This window comes from Musa acuminata, chromosome BXJ2-5, assembly GCF_036884655.1.
Source record: "Musa acuminata AAA Group cultivar baxijiao chromosome BXJ2-5, Cavendish_Baxijiao_AAA, whole genome shotgun sequence".
Classification (NCBI taxonomy): Eukaryota; Viridiplantae; Streptophyta; class Magnoliopsida; order Zingiberales; family Musaceae; genus Musa; species Musa acuminata.
Genome location: NC_088342.1, coordinates 20,636,482 through 20,659,384, shown reverse-complemented (window position 1 = coordinate 20,659,384; position 22,903 = coordinate 20,636,482). Strand labels below are relative to the sequence as shown.

The following is a 22,903-nucleotide window of genomic DNA, read 5'->3' as shown; positions in this document are numbered from 1 at the left end:
ATGTTGTCCTGGGGCTCTCACTCTTCTTTTGTCTCCTTTATTCACCCCTAATTACTTCTATACCTATAAACCCTCCCTCACTCCTCTCACCCTTATTTGTCTCACATAATTATCCTCATTCCTCTCACATTTTCCTTTAATACTATCATTGTCCCCTTTGCCTAGGTCGATGATGGGGTTGATGGAAACGATAAGCAAAGGAGCAAAGGATGGAGTCTTATATAACCAAGGACAAATAAATTAGAAAAGTAATAATCCCAATTACTTGAATTTTATTGCACTATTATAGTTTATTTTCTCGTATTTCCATCCAATTCAACCTACATATTATATTATTTTGGTTATTTGTTCATTTCCGGGCCAAGAAGCAACCTTCGACTTGACTTAAACATGACAACACAAGAAAGAAAGGAACAACGTGAAGCAATTGCCAACACTTCTCTTCGCCTTCTCTCGCGCTTCTCGATTTCTCCCTTTTGTTTCATCCTCACCACCCGACAAAAAAAGCCGCCGTTTTGCCTCCCCTCTATCTCTTCCCCGAATCCATATCTCGTTCTTGGAACCCTAATACCCTCCCCGCCCTCGTTCTCCAACGATGAGCGCTCAGAGGAAGCGGAACTTCAAGATCGAGGCGTTCAAGCATCGGGTGGATCTCGACCCCAAGTATGCCGAGAAGACATGGAAGGTGCTTGAGCACGCCATCCACGAGATCTACAACCACAACGCCAGCGGCCTTAGCTTTGAAGAGCTCTACAGGTACCTGGCTCGAGTGTATCATCCTTGTTTTTCATTGTTCACCTTGAAGTCCCGTTTTGGTCTGTCAGACGTATCATCGAGCATGTCTCTGATGGTGTGTACTGAGTCAGATTTTACTTTGTTATATTTTCGTGCTGGCTATTAGTTATTGGTATTATTCCTTTATCGGCTTGAGGATATCAAGAAGGTGTCGTATTTGCTTGCTATAGCATTGTATAACATTGCACTGCTTTCCCTTTCTGTAAATTTTGAAAGGTAAAATGAAGGTTTATTTTAACACTGCAAGAATAGCTGCCTTACTACCATTGGTAAATAAGGATGCCACCTTTTCAATAAGCTTGCAACACTTCACAAGCAAGACAATATGAGCGAATTGAGAGTCAAACATGATCCCTGACAAATATGTTCGGAGCAAATGTACTTTGATTTCCATCCTCATGTCTGAGTTTCTTCATCTCGAGAAGACTTTTTTTGGGAACCAAAATGTGTTCCCTGGTTTGCAGTAGTTTGTCAACCTTATCAATAACAATGGCTTGCACCTACCTCTTTGCTTCCTCCTTGTTGTTGAGGTTCTCGTCTAACTTAACTGCTTGCTTATTATTAGAGAAATGAAATCATGTGATAGCGTCTTCCTGTGGCTGTTTTAACCTAGGATGACAAGTACCTAAGCTATATGGCTTTGAAAACTCATTGCAAGGAGTCTGTGCATGTTGATAGTGCAACATGTTGTTGTGCCTTTGTACTCCAACGAAAAGCAGTAGATAGAGAAGACATATATCGAACTGCTTCCTTGTACATTTTGGGATTTCGCCCATTAAGACTTGCCATATCCAATTAACTAAGAGTATTTGGATGAAGGATTAAATGCAACCTGTACTGGTAAGTATGAACCATTATTTATCCGTTGGACAGCCAATCGGAACGTGGACAAGATGATTTTGCCTATTTCGGTCCGGTATGGTTTGTACAGCTTGGTAACCATACTATACCATCTTATTGAGTGATAAGAAGACAAATACTAGTATTCTTATCCTTTTTAAAAAAAAATTAGATAGTTATCCCGATTATATTTTTCTTTTTCTTTTTCTTCTTATTCTTTTCTTTTTCTCTTTTTGTTCATCCTCTCTCCCCTTCCTCTTCCTCCAGCTCGCCACATTGCTGTCTCCTCTCTGCAGTGTCACTTTTGTCTCCTATTGGTGCGCATCACCACTTCCTCATCCTCTGTCGCCTCCACCTCTTCCACCTCCTCCCCTCCCGTTCACTCTCTCTCTCTCTCTCTCTCTCTCTCTCTCTCTCTCTCTCTCTCTTTCTCTCTCTCTCTCACTGATTCAGCTGGTAGCGAACCATTTTGAATGTAGATATGTCAAACTGCATCGGTATTATGCTGGTCTGACTGCTGACTGGTATTAGCATCGGAGCAAGATTTTAATCCTTACTCGCATGTTTGTTGATCAGTGTCGCTAGTACTTTCCATGCATGTCTCACAAAGCCCAATTTCATCTTACATAAGAGACTACCATGAAGGCTTTTGATAGAGGAAACTTCTAAGAAGTTTCATTCTACAAGTTCAGTGTTAAATTTTGTCAGTTTATCAACTATTAATTTCTTAACAGTACTCAGTATAGCTTTTCTGAAATCTGAAAAATCTGTTACCATCTTTCTGCGTCTCAGTGCCCAATGGATAGGGTCTTGATTAACATTTACAATTGAATATTGTTGTCATAACTGACTTTGTGAATTATCTCTACCTCTTTTCTAGCAAGCAGTAAGCATCCACATACATGAAAACATTCAAAATGCTTTTATTCTTTTGTTTCCTGTAAACATATTATACTCGTAGGAACACTTACTAACCTCACTTTCTTGGAGATAGACAAATATTCCATGCTCGAGTGCTTTTTTTCATGTCATAACATATAATGCCTTCATTGATTAATAAATCTTATTATTTAACATAAAAAAATTTCTAGCTGTTACATTTCTACATATACACTTTCTAGATATTTCATTGATAAATGCTATTATGTTCATTTGATGTCTTTTGACTTTAATGTCTTGGAAAAGTTAGTAAACGTTACAAGTGAAGAAGAAGATGGTTGTCAGTAATTTTTGTAGCAGCATATTTACTCATATAAGTTACTGCAAGAGCCTCATTTTGTACCTCCTCAATCTTGCAATCTACTTTCTGGCTTTTGTATATTGTGACTTCACCCAAATTGTAGATGTTGAGATACCTGTGGAGTCGTCATTGATCAATTAATGTAGAAATTAAATGCTAATGTTGAGCATTTATGTTTTCTTGACTTCAAATTTGTTATATTTGAACCCATTCTTTCTGCCTTGTTCTTTGTTCAATTTCATATGACTTTGTCGTTTGACAATACACCCACCTAATCACCACTTTGTCAAATCATTGAGTTGTTTGCATTTGTAAGCCTTTTCCTTCTTATTATTCACCTTGGTCTTTAAATTTCTTTATTTTCTTTTTAGGTTTGGTGGTTATAATATAATCACAATTATTTTTTTTTTCAGTGATTTAAAAGGGTGCTCCAGCGCTCTCCTAAGTACTCGAGCGAGGTAAGGCGAGGCCCGAGCGCCTCGTTTAAGGGCCAGGTGGGGCGCTTAAATGAGGCACCGCCTGGGCGCTTCGGACGAGTGCCCGACTGATATAAGGCGATCGAACCAGACTTAAATATGGTTCAGTTAAATTTTTGTTAGTTGGTTCGATTGAATGAACTAATGCATGCAGTTATAGCAGCACACAACCCCGACTCCCAACTTTATGCACACATCTCTCTTTATTTTTGCCATCGAAGATTTCACCCTTTGAGTTTGTCGCTGATGATTTCTTCCTCTGCTTCCCTACTACTATTAGTAGTAAATATACTATTAACAGTAGATTATTAATTACTATACAAAATAATCTTTATTTATTAGATTAATAATATATTATTTAGATTTTAACATTGCTAATCTTTGTTTATTTAAAATTATTATTAGGGTTTTAGGATAAATGACAAGTATATAAAGCAATTTAATAGATTCTTCAACGAATTCAAAAAAGGATCATGCATAGAAATATAATTATCTAAAGGATCCTAAAAAAGCCTAATGTAGTTATTTATATCTTTTGTGATAAGACTACTAGAGGTGGTATTTTTCATGTAAAGCAGCATCTAGTAGGAAATTTCAAGAATGTAGCAGCCTGTAAGAAGTGACCACTTGAGGTAAAAGAAGAGCTGCTGGCTCATATGAATGAAAAAAGATGCAAAAGAATGGATCTTATGATATTTTACTGGAGAATAATGTTGAACATATCAGGGATGATGAAGAAGATTATTTTGAGAGTGTCAACCCAAGTGGGAAAAAAGTACGTGACAAAAATTGTAAAGAAGCTATGGTTACTAAGAAGGGTAAAAAGAGACTGATGGAGGAGGCTCAAAATTAAGATAAATAAATTAAGTGATGCTTGTGATAAAGAAATAAGGGGAAGAACAATTTAGCACATTGCTCGCTTCTTCTATTAGGCTAGCATTCCCCTTAGTACAACTCGTTTAGACAGTTTTAAGGTGATGATTGAAGTTATTGAAAGATATGATGGGGGATTAAAACCTCTAAGTTATTATGAGATGTGGGTTTCATTGTAGAAAAAAGAGTTGGATTATATAAATAACTTACTAAAGAGCCACAAAGAATCATGAGTAAAACATAGTTGCTCTTTTATGATAGATGTTTGGACTGACAGAAGACGTATGAGTTTAATTAATTTTATGGTTAATAATTCTTTAGGAACCATGTTTGTGAAGTCAATAGATACATCATCCTTTGTGAAATCTAGAGAAAAGATATATGATTTACTTAACAAGTTCGTGGAAGAAATTGGTGAACAAGATATATGATTTACTTAACAAGTTCGTCTAAGTTATAACCGACAAAGGAAGCAACTATGTATTAGATGGTAAGATTCATCTTTTGAATTTTTTAATTACTTTGTCTTTAATTAAATGGAAGATGTATTAAACTCCTAAGTCTTATTATTTTTATTATCTTTTGTCTCAGGTAAATTACTTGAAACAAAAAGATAACACTTATATTGAACTTCATGTGTGGTATATTATATTGATTTAATGTTGGAGGATATTGGAAAGATTTCTGAAATCAAGAAAACTTTAGAAAGGACAATCTTTGTTGTTGGATTTCTCTATAATTATGCTGGGGCTATGAATATGATGAGATAATTCATAGGCAATAAGGAATTGGTGAGATATGGTGTCACCCGATTTGCTACTTCCTCTTGACATTACAGAGTATGCATCGTCAAAAACATAACCTGAGAAACATGTTTACCTTGAAGAAATGGGTGATAAGCAAATGGGCAAAAGAAGCAAAAGGCAAGAGGGCTAGTGATATCATTAATGTCATCCTTTCGGAATCTTATATTTTATATATTAAAGGTAATGAGCCCTCTTGTTCGAGTCATTCAGTTGGCGGAAAATAAAATTGAGCCTGAAATAAGATATATTTTTGAGGCTATAGATAGAGCAAATGAGATGATTCAAAAGTCTTTTAATGGAAATGAAAAAAATATGAGAAAATATTTATAATTATCGACGAAAGATGAAATTGTCAACTTGATTATCCCTTACATGTAGTAGGATATTATTTGAACCCAGAATTCTTTTATAAGAACACATCCGTTGGGTTTGATGGAGAAGTTCTGAATGAGTTATATCAGTGCACTGTAGATTATCCCTTTCGGTGTAAGATAAGATTATTCATAAATTATCTTTATATAAGAATACTGATGGCTTTTTTGGAATTCCAATGGTAATTTGATCAAGGACAATTATATCCCCAGGTATTAATAATTTGATATAATTAATTTCGTTTATAGTATGTTACTATGTTATTGCTAATAATAAAATAAATTTTGCAACCGAATGGTGGAGTTTATTTGGAAATTTCACCCCTAACTTGCAGCAATTTGCTATCTAAATACTTAGTTTGACATGTAATGCTATGGGTTGTGTGCGAAACTGGAGTATCTTTGAGCATGCATTGATCACAGAATATTTTAATTTATTTTTTTAGATAGATGTATTAATATATTTTTACATTATATGACATGACAGATTCACTAAAAGAGAAGAAATCGGTTAGAGGATCAACAAGTACACGATCTTGTTTATATAAAGTATAATCAAGCTTTCAAGGCTCGTCATGATTTGCGAAATAGAATTGATCCAATCTCATTACAAGACATTGATGATGCAAATGAGTAGTTAGTGAGAGATAGGTACGAACTTGCAAGATGTTGAAGATGAGTTTGTATTTAAAGATGATAGTTTGACATGGGGAGATGTAGTAAGAGCTTCAAGTGCTGAAGAATTACAAACATATACAAGACGACAAAGAGAAAAATGAGTGCAACAACATCAAGTTCGGTTCTTGTTATTGCTGAAGAGAATGAAACATATTTTGATAAAAAAGAAGAAGGACAAGAGGAAGAGAATAAATTCATTTAAGGTGAATTGTTTAAAAATGACGACGATGTTGATTATGATGATGAATGACTTTGATGTAAAACTTTATTGTTTGGAATTTTGAGTCTATTGACATTTTTGTTATTACGAGATGGATAATGTGACTTGGTACTTTAAATCTTTTTAATTTAATATCATATTTTTATTTAAATAATTATATTTATTAATTATATTATATATTTTTATATTTTAATATTTTAGAGCGCATCTGCGCTTAGCGCCTCGACCATTTTGGGACCTTGGCGCCTGTTGACACCTAACACTTTTTAAATTATTATTATTTTTTTCATCCAACTGCTTTTTTTAATTTGAGCTTCTTATGAATATAGGAATGCTTACAATATGGTGCTCCACAAACATGGAGAAAAATTGTACTCTGGACTTGTGACCACCATGACATGGCACCTAAAGGAAATATCACAATCAATTGAGGCTGTTCAGGGTGATCTATTTCTTGACGAACTGAACAGAAAATGGGGAGAACACACCAAGGCATTGCAAATGATCCGAGATATACTGATGTACATGGATAGGACATTCATTACCAGTTCCCGTAAGACGCCAGTATATGAACTAGGACTGAATCTGTGGAGAGATAATATCATTCGTTCCAGCAAAATTCAGGACAGGCAACTTAATACAATTCTTGAGCTTATACATAAAGAGCGCACGGGTGAAGTTATTAATCGAGGATTGATGAGGAATATAACAAAGATGCTAATGGATCTGGGATCTTCAGTGTATCAAGAAGATTTTGAGAAGCCCTTTCTGGACGTTTCAGCTAGTTTTTATAGTGGCGAGTCCCAGCAGTTCATTGAGTGCTGCAATTGTGGTGAGTACTTAAAAAAAGCTGAGAGACGGCTCAATGAAGAGATGGAGAGGGTTTCTCAATACTTGGATACTAAAACTGAACCAAAAATTACTTGTGTTGTAGAGAAGGAGATGATTGCTAACCACATGAAACAATTGGTCCATATGGAGAACTCTGGCCTTGTTAATATGCTTGTAGATGATAGGTATGAAGACTTAATCAGAATGTACAATTTGTTCCAGCGAGTTACTGAAGGCCTTCGGTTGATAAGAGATCTCATGACTTCACATCTTCGAGAAACTGGGAAGCAGTTAGTAACAGATCCAGAGAGATTTAAGGATCCTGTGGACTTTGTTCAGCGACTTCTGAATGAAAAGGATAAGTATGATAAGATCATCGCCGCAGCATTTAATAATGACAAGTCTTTCCAAAATGCCTTAAATTCTTCTTTTGAATATTTCATCAATCTCAATAGCCGATCTCCAGAGTTTATTTCCCTATATGTCAATGACAAACTCCATAAAAATTTGAAAGGTGTCAGTGAAGAGGATGTAGAGATTGTTCTCGACAAAGTGATGATGCTCTTTAGGTACTTACAAGAGAAGGACATCTTTGAGAAATATTACAAGCAACACCTGGCAAAGTGGCTCCTTTCTGGGAAGATAGTTTCAGATGATGCCAAGAGAAATCTGATAGTGAAGCTCAAGACCGAATGTGGCTATCAGTTTACCTCTAAACTCGAAGGCATGTTTACAGATATGAAGACCTCCCAGGATACCATGCAAGGATTTTATGCCAGTCAAGGTTTCGAAGCTGGGGAAGGTCCTACCCTGGTCGTGCAGGTTCTCACAACTGGATCGTGGCCAACCCAACCTAGTGCTGCATGTAACCTTCCAGCTGAAATTCTTGGTGTATGTGACAAGTTTCGAGCATATTATCTTGGAACCCATAGTGGCCGGCGGTTGACATGGCAAACCAACATGGGAACAGCTGACCTGAAGGCCACTTTTGCTAAGGGTCAGAAGCATGAGCTGAATGTTTCTACCTATCAGATGTGCATTCTCATGCTGTTCAATTCAGTAGACCGGCTGAGCTGTAAAGAAATTGAACAGGCAACTGCAATACCATCACAAGATCTCAAGCGATGCCTTCAGTCTCTTGCTTGTGTTCTGGGCAAGAATGTTCTCCGTAAGGTTCCAATGAGCAAGGACATAGCCGAGGATGATATCTTCTCCATCAACGACAAGTTCATGAGCAAGTTCTTCAAGATCAAGATTGGCACAGTCACCGCGCAGAAGGAATCAGAGCCAGAGAAGCAGGAGACTCGCCAGCAGGTGGAGGAAGACAGGAAACCTCAGATCGAGGCAGCAATAATCAGGGTCATGAAGGCCCGACGGGTTACGGGTTACAACAGCATTGTGATGGAGGTGACCAAGCAGTTGCAGCCACGTTTCCTGCCGAACCCTGTCGTGATTAAGAAGAGGATCGAGTTTCTGATTGAGCGGGAATTCTTGGAGAGGGACGAGGGTGACAGGAAGTTGTATCGTTATCTCGCCTAGACTTAGATGTGGACTCCATCGAGTATCTAATTGAAATTTCCCATGTCTATATGATTGCTTGTTAATTATGATCTTATTTTCATTCACTTTTGTATTTTTCTTAATTAGTTGCAAAATGTTTATACCCACTAAATTCAGCTCCAATTCTATCTTTTTTTTTAATGAACTACTTTTCTTTGGAAATTATTTTTGATAAAAAGTAATACTCCTTTTTTTGAGTTTTTTCGTCTATTAGTGGGCAGGAGATTTCTCTCTGTTTCTTTCATTCTTCTTAGGGCTATTTTTCTAAAAAATATCTATATTTGAGATATTTTTCAAAAAGTAGCGTATCCCTAATTTAAAAACTATCTAAATTACTTTTACCTGTTTTAATATTTAGGCCTATTATAGTATTTTTTATCTTTTGCAGTATTTTAGTTGTCACAATATTATAAATGAGTAAATGAAATCAAAACACGCTAGAATCATTTGATATATTATGCATATTATGATTTAAATATATATTTATTATAATTTAAGACAAACATCACTCAAATACAAATTAAATATTAACTTGTTATAGTGTTTTGACCACTATAATAAGAATACTGTAAAATCTATTTAAAAATGTTATAAATAATCAAAATAAATTTTTTACCTCAATTAAATCAATTATAAAACTAAAAACATGATATCTTAGTGGTCTTCAAGTAATAACAAATAAAAGACACAATATGATATCATTTATATTTTTTATGTTTATAGTATTTTCGGCATCTCAATAAAACCTGTAAATATTATTTAAAAAATACTATAAATGAGTTAAATAATAATATTATAATAATTAAAAATTAATAAAAAAATGAGCAAATTACAAATATTACGAATACTATACAAGTTATTGAGCCTACCACGGCACAAATATTGCCGACGCCCTGTCTATCTTTCTCTCTCTCTCTCTCTCTCTCTCCATATGGCGACAGAGCTCGACGAACTCCTAGGGTTTCTGTCCGCCCCTTCCCTCCAAGTAATCTCTCTCTCTCTCTCTCTCTCTCTCTCTCTCGTTATCTAATAACGGATTGGTTCTCCAGGTGAAGAAGGCGGCGGTCGACATCGTCCGAGGGCTTACTGGCTCTGATGATGGCCTCGGCCCCCTCGGCGCCCGCGCCGACATCGCCCTGCCTCCGCTCGCTCGCCTCATCCGCGACGCTCCCGAGCTCGCGGCACCGGCTGCCGAAGCCCTCATTAACCTCTCCCAGGATCCTGCTATCGCCGAGAAGCTCATCGCCCTCGGGACGGTTCCGACAGCGTTGGACGTTCTTTACAAGCACGGCGATCCCAATCTCTCACGCCTCCTTGTTATGCTCCTTGCCAATCTCACCCAGGTCGATTCCGGCGCTAGTGCCCTCCTTCAGGTCCATCTCGAACCAAGTCATCCTTGTTTATTTGGAACAAGAATATCCATCTTTTTTAAGCAATATGGCTTGGGTTGGCGGTGATTGGTTTGGTTTTGTATTAGAGATAAGTAGCACCTCGTGGCTCTCAATAGTGGATGGAGCTCTCGGTATGCTTTTGTGCAACGATTGGTGAGTTTGACTGTTGGAGTGTAATGAAAAGGCTATTTTTAAGTGGATACGCAAATGTTGCTTGCTTCTTGACCATGAAAACTAAGATGTCTACAGAAATCAATTCCTGTGATAAATCTGGGGGAGTTCATCAGTTTTTAACATACTTTATGTTGTATTTATGTATAATATAAAGAATATTATCTGATTTCAATACTTTCGTTTCTTTTTATTATTATATATATGTAATGTCAAGAAAAAAAGAAGAATAATGGTATGGGAAATATTTTCAATTGATGAGGTGTGTCCAATTAATAATCATAAATAGACATTGAATGAATCAATGTTATGTATAATGTGAAATGTTAATTATCTTCTTCTAATATTCTCTCTTTATTATCCAAAAGTTGGCTTAAATTAGTGAATAAGATTGGATTGCAGACACTGTTAGTCACATGTTAAACAACTATCCTGGGGATATAATTTCCATGTAGCCTTCTGCTACTTACGTGGGGAAATTGCTATTTTAAAGATAGTTTTTTGGAAAAGCTTGCTTAATATCTTGATTTTTATGTCTTCTAATTCCTTCTAATTTCATATCCTATAAGATGGTAAAATCTTACCATAACAAGTAGCTATTGTGTACCTTTCTTCCAGTAACTCTGCCTCGGAGAGTGTTTTCTTTTACATAAATTATAATACAAATAACAAAGTCATAATGGCGATTCGTACATCAAGAATGTCGTCAGATGTTGTTGAGATGGAGAGCTTAGGTGGTCACGTGGGTTGTTGAACAATAAAAACATTGTTTTGACATGTAAAATAAGAGAGATGTGTAGGGGTTAATTATTGGGGTATTTGTTCCTTATTGGTACACAAAGAGGCAAGGGAGAAAAGGAGACAAATTAAAATAATAAGTGGGATGGGGATATCAAGTGCAAGGCATATAAGCTAAATTCTTTGATTATGAAGAAATCTATTCTGGTGAATAGAACAAACTGGTGCCAAATGGCTCCATCTATTTGTTTTCTGATTGTGATTTTGTACAATTTGACACTTCTCATCTGAATTTATTTTTGCTTATCACTTGAATAATCTTATCATTATTTTGATAAAGAATTCTCATACTATAGTCCACCATATATGCATGACTTTATCCTAATGTTTATTATAATATCAAGGGGAGATGTTATTGCCATGAAATTTTTTCCTTGTTGCATTATTTACTATAGTAGTTTGGATATATATGGCACTTTATACATACTAAACTTTTCAGATTGCAGATGATAAGATGGAGGGTTTGTATATCTCAAAGCTTGTCAGATCATTCTGTAGGTCATCTTCTGGTGAATCAAAAGGTAATTTCTTTCTCTAATGTCATATTTGATGCAGCAAACATTTCTTTACTTCCTTTCATTTTCAATCTTGCTGGTGATCTTGATCATCGGTCGGGTTTTTCGTTTGATGGATAGAATATGCAGCACCTCAGTTCTCTGTAAATTTTTTGAGTCTTTAATTAAGACTTCAGCTTTTTGTGGTGTTCTATTTCTGATAAATGGAACTGGACAATTTTAGTCAGACTCTACTGATTAAATTGTGTTGTGCACAAATCTCATTTTCCTAGTGAATTTGGAGTGAGAAACTGGAAAATTGTCTTAATTTTTCTTGAAGATATAGAAGAATCTATTGTCCTGTTTGTATGGAGGTTTTAATGCTGACTTATGAAGTTCAAATCAACTTTTGTCCTGAAAATTTCTCATCTTAAGTCATGATTTTAAAGTTTTTCTTTCACCTTTTATGTATTGCATTATGGACAACTTTAGTAAGTTATCTTGGCTGCTTGGCCATAATAAGCTGTATTGGTTGCTTTCATGTTATGTGTGCCATTCTTGGTGCAAATCAAAGTTACAGTGGACACCTCTTTGTACTTTCTGCAGCAGAAGATACCTTTGAACATGTTGCTTCAGTACTTGTAAATATATCAAAGGTGGAGTCTGGAAGAAAAATTCTTTTGGAACCCAAGCGAGGTCTTCTTAAGCAGGCCATCTGTCAGTTGGATTCTACGAATCCACTGAGAAAAAAAGGAGTATGTATGAGGATTGTATTATTCTTAAAAATTAAATTAAATCTCCTTTGTGTAGTTTGTCTTTTCATCTTCATTTGGTATTAGTGTTATTTTTTGAAAAAATTAGCACTAAGTCTATGATCCAAAAGTATGCAACAAAATCTTGGAAAATAGCTGCTGCTTCCTGTATCTTGCAGATGCTGCTGAACCTGATTCTCTTAACTACATCCTCATTTATGATACTTGTTTATATTGTTTATACCTCTGTTCTTGTTCAGAAAGTTCAGTAACTATAAATTTGTATCTTAACAGTGCTATTAATTTATAGCACTACGAATTGACAATATTGAACCTTTAATCTGGTGGTGCCAATTATTCCTGGGAATCATAAGACATGCAAAAAAAAAAAAAAAAAAATGCTCATGCATTTGCAAGATAACAAATAACAGAACAACACGTATATGTTCCTAGATTTTCTCTGCATTACCCAATTAACAGAATTATGCTAGAAATTTATCTAAGGTGTTTCTAAATAGTATTCAAGAATCTGATGTTTGAGGTTTTGTGAGTATTCTTCGTTGTAATTTAGGTGAGTATAAGTGTAGCTGTCATGTTGTGCAGGGGGTATGTGATGGTATGATATAGTTTCATTGTTGGTTGGAACATTCTTGTGCCAGTTGGCGCATGCCAAAATTTAACTTATTCATGTTGTGGAACTTCTGTCAAAATTACTCTTGTGCCAATTTGTAATGATTCATTTCATCCTGTGCCTGTATGTGGTGATAGGGATAACAGTCTTTGAGTGGGAGTAACCTCTTTTATTGTAAAGCTTAGTTTATGAAGAAATCTTTTCTTTTATGATGAGAGTTAAGAAAGGAAAAGTATTATAGAACATTTGTTTTTTCCTTCTTTGGCTGAAATTTTCTGAATGTTTTGGTCTTTGGAGTACATTTTGATAAGAATAATGCAGTCAGTTGTATCAAGACTGATCCCGGTTGTTTACTTTTACTAATCCATCAAAATAAGATTCAATTAATTGATACATGTACCAATCTGACTTTGCATTTGTTTCTAGAGATTTTTGTTGAATCATGTGATGAGGGTGTTCACACTTTGAATCAAATTCTTATAGAAAATTTAAAAAGAAAAGGACAATTTCTATCATTTTGAATAATCTGACTTAAGATGGTGATAGGCATATATTTGTGAGGTTGCATATATATTTTTGGTTACTGTCTTACTTGATCTATTCTTTTCTTTTCGGATAGTTGGTTAATGAGTCATATCTGTTTAGTTTTAATAAGTCTTTGCCTTTTTCATTTGGATATTTGTATGTGGAAGAATAAAAAATATGTAAAAAATGTGCAGGTTTCAGGAACCATTCGCAATTGTTGCTTTGAAGCTGACAACCAATTACAAAATTTGCTTTCAGTAGCAGAGTTCCTTTGGCCTGCTCTACTTCTGCCTGTAGCTGGCAATAAGGTAGATGTTAAACCTAGATTGTTGATGATATATGGTTCTCATGTGGAAGCTGAACCTTCTTTTAAACTTTCTTTTCATGTTATGGTCTTCCAAAGTTCCAAGTATCTTTATGCTGAATTTTTGCTCAGTAGAGTTGCTGCTTTAGCTTTAGCAGGCTAAAAGAAGTTGACTTGGTGATATTCTCCAAATGTTGATGTCCACTAGAGGGAAAAATTACCTTTGTTATTGTAAGAGCTAATTAATTTTGTCACATCATAAACTACCAGATGTTATCCTCAGTTAAAACCCTTCGAGCATGATGCCAGTAGATCTCCTTGGCTTTTTTCTTGTGATATAAGTTGTATGATATGTGTAGATGCAGATTGTGTAAGACATGTTAGTTTGACTAGCAAGATGAAAACCTAAATTAGTCGCTCTTCTAGCCAATAATGATTAACCTTTTGAATTTAAAACAAAAGCTTTGAATCTGCCAATGCATATGATTGGAAATGAATATCAGTACTTTGTTTGGACTAATCATGCGCACCTTGTTTAATTAAGGTTTGCGATGTTGGTCTTTAGTTTTAGATTAACATTGGACTTTTAGATCCGACTTGGATGTGATTGGCTTGAATCAGCTGAATTGGACCATTAGTGGGGTCAAAATCAACTCGGATGGGTCTCAACACCAGTTGGAATCTGCTCAATCAGTTGATATCACTTTGTACCCAGCAGAATCTATTGAGAATTTCTCGGCATACACTGAAAAGAGCCTGGAACAGGGAGATGGAATTGGAATGAACAGGATTATCGCAATCACTTGGATTGGTGCTTGTCCTGGATCTCCTAAATCTACCTGAACCTGTCACATCCAGCTAAACATGTGGGCTAACTCCATCCAGCTCGATGAGGTTCACACTAAATCAGTCAATTTTTCAAACCGTGTTTAGATGCATATGAGATTTATGTACTGAATAGAAAATTCCTTATTTGTTAATGAAATTTTAACTTTTCTGGTTGATGTTTAAATGGTCCTGTCATATCTGCCATAAAAAAATAATGAGTTTATCGCAGTAGACACTGCAGCATGCTCATCTTGTTCCAATGCCTTCCATTCAGGGTTATCGGTTTTCTAGTTTAATGTTTGCTTTTAGGTGCTACAGAATATTGATTGTTTACTAAGTGTTTTAGTTTTCTTTTAGTAAGTGACTTTAAACTTTCTGGTGAACAACTCTTTTCTGCTTCTAATTGAGAAGTTTCTTCAAAATTTCATGTATTTAAATTCAATTCTCTTTAACTAACTTCGAATAGCTCTGTTTTGTAAATTTAACAGACTTGTCTCATGGACCTCACAGTACTAAATATGTTGCTGTTTTGTACCTGTTGTTATTGATTGATCAAGTACAGGTTTACAGTGAGCAAGATATATCAAAAATGCCTCTCGAGCTTGGAAATGCACTTTCTCATGAACGAGAACCAGTTGATGATCCTGAAATTCGTAAACAGTCATTGGAAGCTCTCTACTTGATCTCTTTGCAAGTAAGACCTCTACCAATGACTAATGATTTGTGTTCCAAACTTTTGTCGTGAAATATTACACGTTTGATTTTGATATTGTCACCTATTTTAAGAGGTGTATGTCGCAGAATGCTACAATTTTCAAAACCGAACACAACTTGTAACTACGCTTCCATACTTCTATTAGTTCAATTGAGTTATTCTATTAAGTAGAACATAGTCTGGTATGCTTAGATTACAAATTGATATGCGGCAAAAAGTGCCTTGGTGGCATCCTTAAAATATCAGAATCCATAGAACCAAACTGCATACTAATAATGCAGTAACAATACATTGTATTGATGGACAAAATTAGTGTAATAAAGAAATACAACAGACTGGAATTGAAGAAAGCTTTAAGTAACTTTGTGTGGACATATATCAATAAAATATATTTTAAAATTTATATCCAGATTTGTTATTATTTCTCCAGGAAGCCGGAAGAAGAGCACTGTGGTCTGTTAATGGGCCACGAATACTGCAAGTTGGGTATGAAGACGAAGACGATCCTAAAGTAATGGAAGCTTATGAATTGATTGGCTCTCTGGTACTATTTCTGACTTATTTGTTGAAAATAAACAATTTTGCTTTCAAAGTTTTTCTTTCCTATGTATTATTGTTTCTTTTGGCATCTCATTCTGGAAACAATGGGAAAATTGCATCAAGGTGATTGTCAAAGATAGTGTGTTTTGATTGTGTTCATTGAAAGTAAAATCAGAATTTGTTAAATATACATTTTTTCTCATCCTTCAGTAAACAAACTTGAGTTTCCACATGTCGATGTTTACAATTCATGGCCTACCTAAAGAATTGAGCTTGAACAGAATGGTGTTTTCGACTGAACTTCAGGTTCCGTACATCATCACCTATGCCCTGGACTTTGGCCCTAGTGGTTCTGTCGAAACTCAGATTTCCTCTGGTTAACAGACCCAAACTGACAAAGGATCAGTGTTATGTCCCCATGTGGCCCTCATCCCACAATTGTTGTATAACAAGAAGTTATAATGTGCAACTATTTGGGGTCAGCTACATATGTCTTTCGCCATCAGCTACAAAATAATTTATGATTAAATTAACAGTATTTAAATATTTATTATAGTTTTTAGTAAAATCTGTTTAAGCATTCTTTTACATTCTCCTTGCAATTGTCCCACAATTGTTATATATGAGAAAAATATTCTATATTTATAAGATCATGTATCTAAGAAAATTTATTTATAGCTAGCTTTTCAACTGAGATCATGGACTCATCACAAATGAAAGCAAAACAATTTGGATCAAGTTCATGTGTGGCTGTGGGTGCTGTTACAAGTTTTTAGTATGGACTGATGATGGAATGATCATGGTGAGTGGATGAAAAACTGGGGATATAAAAGTAGTATGTTATATCTGCTTAGGAAGCATCCCTATTGAGTGTGCATGGTTAACAATATGGGTAATAATAGTTGCCTAGCTCTTCCAGACGAGATATTGGGCTGTAACAATATACAATTTTCCACAGCTTGGTTCACTATATCTCTTCATATATATATATATATATATATATATATATATATATATATATATAAAAGAGATATATTTGACAAGTTTCACCATGTTCCCTGCAAAGTTGTTGTTCATTGTTAATATTTATTTAAATGGGTTCAGCTTTTCGTTCATGTTGGAACTTTTTCTCTTCATTTTAAGGGGCATTTACTTTTGTTTTGATTCATGATAGTGGTATTGCTACAGAAGGCTGGCAATATTTAATTGCTTGAATCGTGTGTGCGACCTTTTATAATACAGTGCCATTTGGTTTTTGGGTCCCTCGTGAGAATATGATTTTCTTTAATCCTGACCCCTATTCTGTTTGTGCCGACAGCTGGTGAGTAACGTTGAAGCTGAACAATGATCATCCTCATAATCAACATAAGTTGGAGACTTCACTTGTCCACAAGTTCTGTTAATTAGATCTGATATCAGATTCATAATGTGGTTCCTATGGGAAGATGATGATACAGTAGGAAGTTTGGTTTTTACTCCAAATAGCTCGCTCATTGTATTAGTGGAAGATAACACACCATTGGTAGTTTCCTGTAGCTATTTATCTTTAAAATGTCTCATTAAATAATGAAATATTTCTTTTACAACCATTTTGATGACATAATTCTACACTAGTATCTACAAATTGCCTATATATTTATCTGCTGTGTTAAGACATGTTTCTTTGTGAATCTGTCTGATTTATTTATTCTGTGGGACATAAGCTGGTGTTTTTTTTTTGGCTCTATGCCGTTTGACATATAAATAGAAGGCAACTTTTGTAGATAATGGTATGTTCTAAAGCTAGGCCCTGCTTATCTAGCCCTAAAAGCCGATCTCCAAAGTGAACCTAAATCATAATCCACAATGTTCAAACCCAAGTTAATGGTGGTAGAACTATCTAGCCCCATAAATTGATTAAAGTCTTCTCTCATGTCTGATGTTGGATTAAACTCTAGGATTACACTCTTAGCTCTTGTTTTATGCTGTTCAAAGGTATGTTATCTCTTCTTTGAACAACTGCAAGGCCCAAGTCTGCTTAAAAACCGTGGAAGAAGGATATCATTAGTTAGAGTCAGTTGTAATTTGAACCATGAATTTTTTTTTTTTTGTAATGAATTGCCAAGGGAACCATTCACAAGCTGCATGTGGAGGAAGTGTAATCCAAATTATACTGCTTGAGCTGGACCAGTTGGAACTGTTGTCATTAATACTTCCTTATCACTGCAGCCTCTACTGAAACATTCAATTCAATGGGGCCATTGATTAGCTTTCTTCATTTTGAACAGTAGTACTTGGACCCCTAAAGAAACTAATAAATTTCCATGTGAAAGTGGTTTCAGTGGATGTTCTCAATCTAATATATCGTGGAGCTTAGCATTTTCTTTGTTCCCACACTAGCGTACACACAGAACCCAGTTGTATGACTGCTTTAGCTGGGCACTTTGTTATATTTGCTAAAAGGATTGATTGAGATGCACTTCCTATCCCTTCTGCCATGAGCTCAGACCAGTCTTATCCATTCATTTCTCGAGAGAAAGTTGCCTTTCTTAGAGCTCAGATCAGAGCAAAGAAACTTCTTTTCTTCTGAGATGTTGAAAGTTCGATCACAGCTGGATCAAGAAGGGCTGCATTTAATTGCACTTTTTTGGTATGGGTGCATGGAGTGCATGAGAGTATTTTCAGTCCTTTTCTTTGTACAGCACATTTCTGCAAGCACGGATATACCTCTCCACCATCTGGTCAAGTATCGGGAATACTGTGTGGCAGTAAAGCACTGTCTGCAGAACATTTATTTGTTTCGCTTCGTTTTCTATCTCCAGTATGGCAGTATCACTAATGTGAATGTTGTGAACTTGGGAACATAACGAAGGCATTACAGTAAACCAAACGCTATCGCACTTGGAAGATGCTTTTATCCGGATTTAACTGACTCCACTTGGAGTTGTTGAAGAGTCTTAATCGAAACCTCAACTGGTTTGAAAAATGTTTCATCTTCTGAGCTGATGACTTCATGGATCAATACGTACGACAATGTCTTCGTTTTGACTTTTGTCTCTGGGTAAACTGGTGATTGCAGATCATGGAGAAACTAAACTATTTTGGATTCATTACTCCCTCATTCTTCCAATGCACAGCCTCAAGAACCAAGATGATCTCTCCATTTAAGATGATTGATCACAGGAAACAGTCTTCTGCCATAGAATACAATACCTTCTTCTCCCATACCATTGGAGACAGTATACTTTACAATCGAGCTACCTCATATACAGTTTTTGGGCTGCATGAGCACCTACAACAGATCACCACCAGCATCGTCCGTTGCCATGGTTCTCTGACCCTTGCGCAACAGTCTCATCAAACAACCACGACTCCAACAGCGAAAATGGCGTTTGATAAGATGATGGCTGCCGTGACACGACGGAGTTCGATGTGCTGGCCGTTCCTTGGCTCGATGAGGCCGAATCGGCCTGTGTCGTCGTCGACGCCCCGTCGGCTGCGCCGGTAGCCCCGGCTGGATTCCCGGTCCGGCCTTCGAGAAGCCGGGAGATGTTCTCGGCGCTCGACGCGTACGCCGTCCTGCTCGAGTCATCCGACGCGCAATCCGCTGGCTTCTCGATCAACAGGGCCTCGCACAGAGCTCGCCTTGCCTTGTGGATGTCAGTCTGCAGACTCCTCTCCCACTTCCCCCGGGAGATGGATGGCTTCGGGCCGTTCCCGTCGGCTTCGACCTTCCTGAGCTTCTTCTTCAGGTGGGTGTTCCAGTGATTCTTGATATCGTTGTCTGTTCTTTGAGGGAGATAAGAGGCAATGGCTGCCCATCTGCATGGAGCAACACAACAAAGCAGCTAAACTTCAAATCAGGTCAGTATAAGAGACTGTAAGCATAGTGTTCGACCTATTGCCTAGAAGAGCTTGGAGGTGGATTATGATTCTGTTTTCCTGATCGGTGAAGTTGCCGCGCTTGATCCCTGGCCTAAGGTAGTTTGTCCAGCGGAGCCTGCAGCTCTTGCTACATCGCATTAACCCTGGAAGACAGAGAACACAAGGACATGTCAGTAGTTGAACCAAACTATACTGGATGAACACCATAAGCATCCTAGATCACCAGTATTGGCAGGAACAGCCCTCCAGTTTCCAGGACCATGCTCTTGGATGTAGGAGACCAGGCTTATGTCCTCCTCCGGTGTCCAAGGGCCTTTCTTCACGCCAACCTCTTCGCTGCATGTTGGTGTACTCATCTCTTTCTATGCCTTCTCCTCCTTGGCTCCTCGTCTTCCAGAATTGGGAGGCATAGACAAGGGTCACATGGTGTTTCTTCTCCAACCATTGGACACATATTTATGCACAAGATAGCTGCCGTCGTGACCCGCTGACCCAACTTGGCTGCACGGAGAGTCCAAGTGCATTTACTCTGAGGCGCTCTACAAAGTCAGATTGCCGGAGGGAAGCTTCCTATCCTCTCTCTCTCTCTCATACACACCATTTACTACAACTATCATGTGTTTAGCTAGGGATGTCTGTGACAGTTGACTCCAACAGATCGGTGAGGTGAGATGAAGACGAAGAAGAAGAGTGCAGCTTATCTGCCATGACCGAGTCTATGCTCGGACAAGATAGAAGCCATGAACTGGTCAACAGCACGAGCTTCGTGGTTGATAGCGGCTCCGGTAACCTCGCTGTCTTCAACAGTCAGGGACAGGTACGTTGCACCTGGAGGAGAGGTGGCGAAGTCCGAGGGGAAGGGGTACGTGCCTGCTCTTTTTCCGCTAGATAACGTGACAGCGTTGTCAGAGTATCAACCTTCTTCTTCTTCTTGCTGCGTACAGCTACTCTGTGTTACACTTGGGGCCTTGCAACTTGAGCCAGTCTCCCGATAAAATATTGGTGCTATAGTGATTTATCAAATCCATTTGTAGGATAGGATTTGAAATTTCATTAGATAAATTTTAAAAGATGTCAATCAGATAAATTTCAGATGATGTTAATTAGATTGTTTGATAAGGACTTTACAAAAGAAAAGAGATAAAATGTTATTTATTTATTTTACATATAATAATGAAGTTTTAGATGATAAGGACTTTACAAAAGAAAATGTATAAAAGATAAACTCAGATAGGTAATGAATTAATTAGTTATTTAACCCTTTTAAAAATGTATAATTATATGGAAAATTAAATTTCTAAAACAAAAGCTCTAGATTTTCTTTTAGGACATGCAAAATCACTCCTTATTAAACCCTAGAACTGTGAATTATTGTTGTCAGGAATGCAAATTTTAAGCATAATTTCTTGCCTAGGAAAATGAAAAGAAAATTGATGGAAAAATATTCATCTATGAGATAGAGATCGAGATAATATTATCAAGAATTTAATAGGATCAAGTGACTTATGTTTTGGGTGGTACTAGTTTCCCATTCCATATATATATTTGGTCACAACATGAACTAGATAGTCCAAGTCAAATTTGCAATTTGTTTTCTATTTTTAAAATTTTTACAAAAAAGGTAAATGAGGAAGATGAAATTTAAACCCTGGACGTTATGATGAATTATTAATACATCTATAAACTAAGTTAGCTGACATCTTCATTGTCGTTTATTTTTAGTTACATATAAAGAGAAAAATATATTATATGTGAGATAGATTTTGAGATACTATCATGAATAATCTTATGTTGTTAAGAATTAAAAATATTTGAATGATGTATATTGGAGTTAGACCATACTTTAAATGAGTAAGCTTCATGGTATCCAATCTCAAACTCTAGTAATTAAAATCTCAACAAGAACTCTCCCAAATTAATAACCTACTAATTAGAATAATTCTTTTTTAGAGAATTTGAACTCTTATATAGGTCATAAACTTATTTCTTGTTAAGAGTATTTTTGTGTTTCTTCTTCATAAAAATAGAGACTTTTGATACAAGAAGTTTAACCAATTGAAAGATATCCTCATCTTCAAAATAGTCGTGTTTGTTTTGGTTCATAATAAGTGTCTTTCTTTGGAACTTAATAACTTTAGTGTCTAGATTATATTAATTTCCAAGCACCATATATGATAACAAAGTAAACTTCAACAAGTCCGATTGAGTTTTATGATGAGGATGCATTAATTGAGAGAGAGAGAGAGAGAGAGGTATGAAAATTCAAGCTGGGTAGGACCTGATCACTGAATGCCGTCCATGTCAGAATCAAGTGGTCATTTTTCTCGGGCATCAGACTCGATCAACTTATCAGTTGGGGGTGAATAAATTACTCAAGTTCAAGTCAAAAGGCATTAGCAATGTCAACTTTTGGACTAACAAAGATTGAAACAAGAACTAACTAAATATAGCTTCCAACAAGGTGCAATTAACTGATATGGTATGATCACACTTACAATCCTTTTGTGCAATTTGGGAAAACATAATACTGAGGAGATCTTTTAGAGTATACTTAACCTCAAGATTCTATTTTGAAGTTCGTGTCGATTTATTCCACCATCACAGAGAATTATAAAACTTCAATTGTATGATTACAAACAATGGCAAGCCATATAGCTTTCCAAGTAGCTAGGACAAAATACATGAGTTTCATATATATAAAAGTATTCTTAATTAAATTATGAACATTTAAATTTAAATTTTTAACTTTTAATATATATATATATATATATATATATAATAATAATAATTATTATTATTATTATTATTATTATTATTTATTTATGTAATTTTATGAGAATGCATGAAATTTATGTTCTTGAGACAGACGATATAGTTTTACATTTAATGTCAATTGATTTATATTTTTAAATCGATATTTTACATTCAGATTTGAGATGATATTGATGGTGTTAACTGATGATTTTTATTTTTATTTTTCCTCCTCTCAAGAACAGATAATTTAGTGTGTCATATCATCGCTATCTGTGGTGACTACAAGACAATGAATGATGTTCCCCTTAGAGTCAAACATCAACTTGAACCCCATCCAATCCAATGGTGGCTGCATTAAAATTGATGTCAAAACTTTAATGAACGAAGAGACAAATTTGACCACCCACTCAGGTATTGTCAGATTCAGAATTCAATTCATGACATTT

General features: G+C 36.0%; 3 protein-coding genes and 1 long non-coding RNA gene across 7 annotated transcripts; 3 read left to right on the top strand and 1 right to left on the bottom strand.

Moving 5' to 3' along the window:
* The first annotated feature begins 355 nt into the window (after positions 1-355).
* On the top strand, positions 356-8,755 carry LOC103972946 (cullin-3A). Of its 2 annotated transcripts, XM_065109036.1 has the most exons (3): positions 411-756; positions 3,289-3,333; positions 6,629-8,755. In XM_065109036.1, exons 1-3 carry the CDS (start codon positions 596-598, stop codon positions 8,667-8,669), a joined length of 2,247 nt encoding a protein of 748 aa, XP_064965108.1. In that variant the 5' UTR covers positions 411-595; the 3' UTR covers positions 8,670-8,755. The 2 variants fall into 2 exon arrangements, with proteins under 2 accessions (XP_009385642.2, XP_064965108.1); XM_009387367.3 differs by lacking the exon at positions 3,289-3,333 and having other exon boundaries at positions 356-756.
* An 851-nt stretch (positions 8,756-9,606) lies between these two features.
* LOC135582684 (uncharacterized) lies at positions 9,607-17,495 on the top strand. Of its 3 annotated transcripts, none has more exons than XM_065109033.1 (8): positions 9,607-9,675; positions 9,740-10,063; positions 11,490-11,571; positions 12,154-12,299; positions 13,647-13,760; positions 15,147-15,278; positions 15,730-15,843; positions 17,158-17,495. In XM_065109033.1, the coding sequence occupies exons 1-8, from the start codon at positions 9,622-9,624 to the stop codon at positions 17,185-17,187; spliced, it is 996 nt and encodes a 331-aa protein (XP_064965105.1). In that variant the 5' UTR covers positions 9,607-9,621; the 3' UTR covers positions 17,188-17,495. The 3 variants fall into 3 exon arrangements, with proteins under 3 accessions (XP_064965105.1, XP_064965104.1, XP_064965106.1); XM_065109032.1 differs by having other exon boundaries at positions 12,151-12,299; XM_065109034.1 differs by having other exon boundaries at positions 12,151-12,299; positions 15,710-15,843.
* Positions 17,496-18,960: 1,465 nt separating this feature from the next.
* Positions 18,961-20,597, bottom strand: LOC135612575 (myb-related protein 306-like). Its single transcript, XM_065109035.1, has 3 exons — positions 19,927-20,597; positions 19,717-19,846; positions 18,961-19,640 (listed from the first exon to the last, which is right to left on the bottom strand). Exons 1-3 carry the CDS (start codon positions 20,057-20,059, stop codon positions 19,121-19,123), a joined length of 783 nt encoding a protein of 260 aa, XP_064965107.1. The 5' UTR covers positions 20,060-20,597; the 3' UTR covers positions 18,961-19,120.
* Positions 20,426-20,800, top strand: LOC135612576 (uncharacterized). The gene is made up of 2 exons (XR_010487005.1): positions 20,426-20,565; positions 20,648-20,800. It is a non-coding gene; the product is annotated as an uncharacterized LOC135612576 (long non-coding RNA).
* Positions 20,801-22,903: the final 2,103 nt, after the last annotated feature.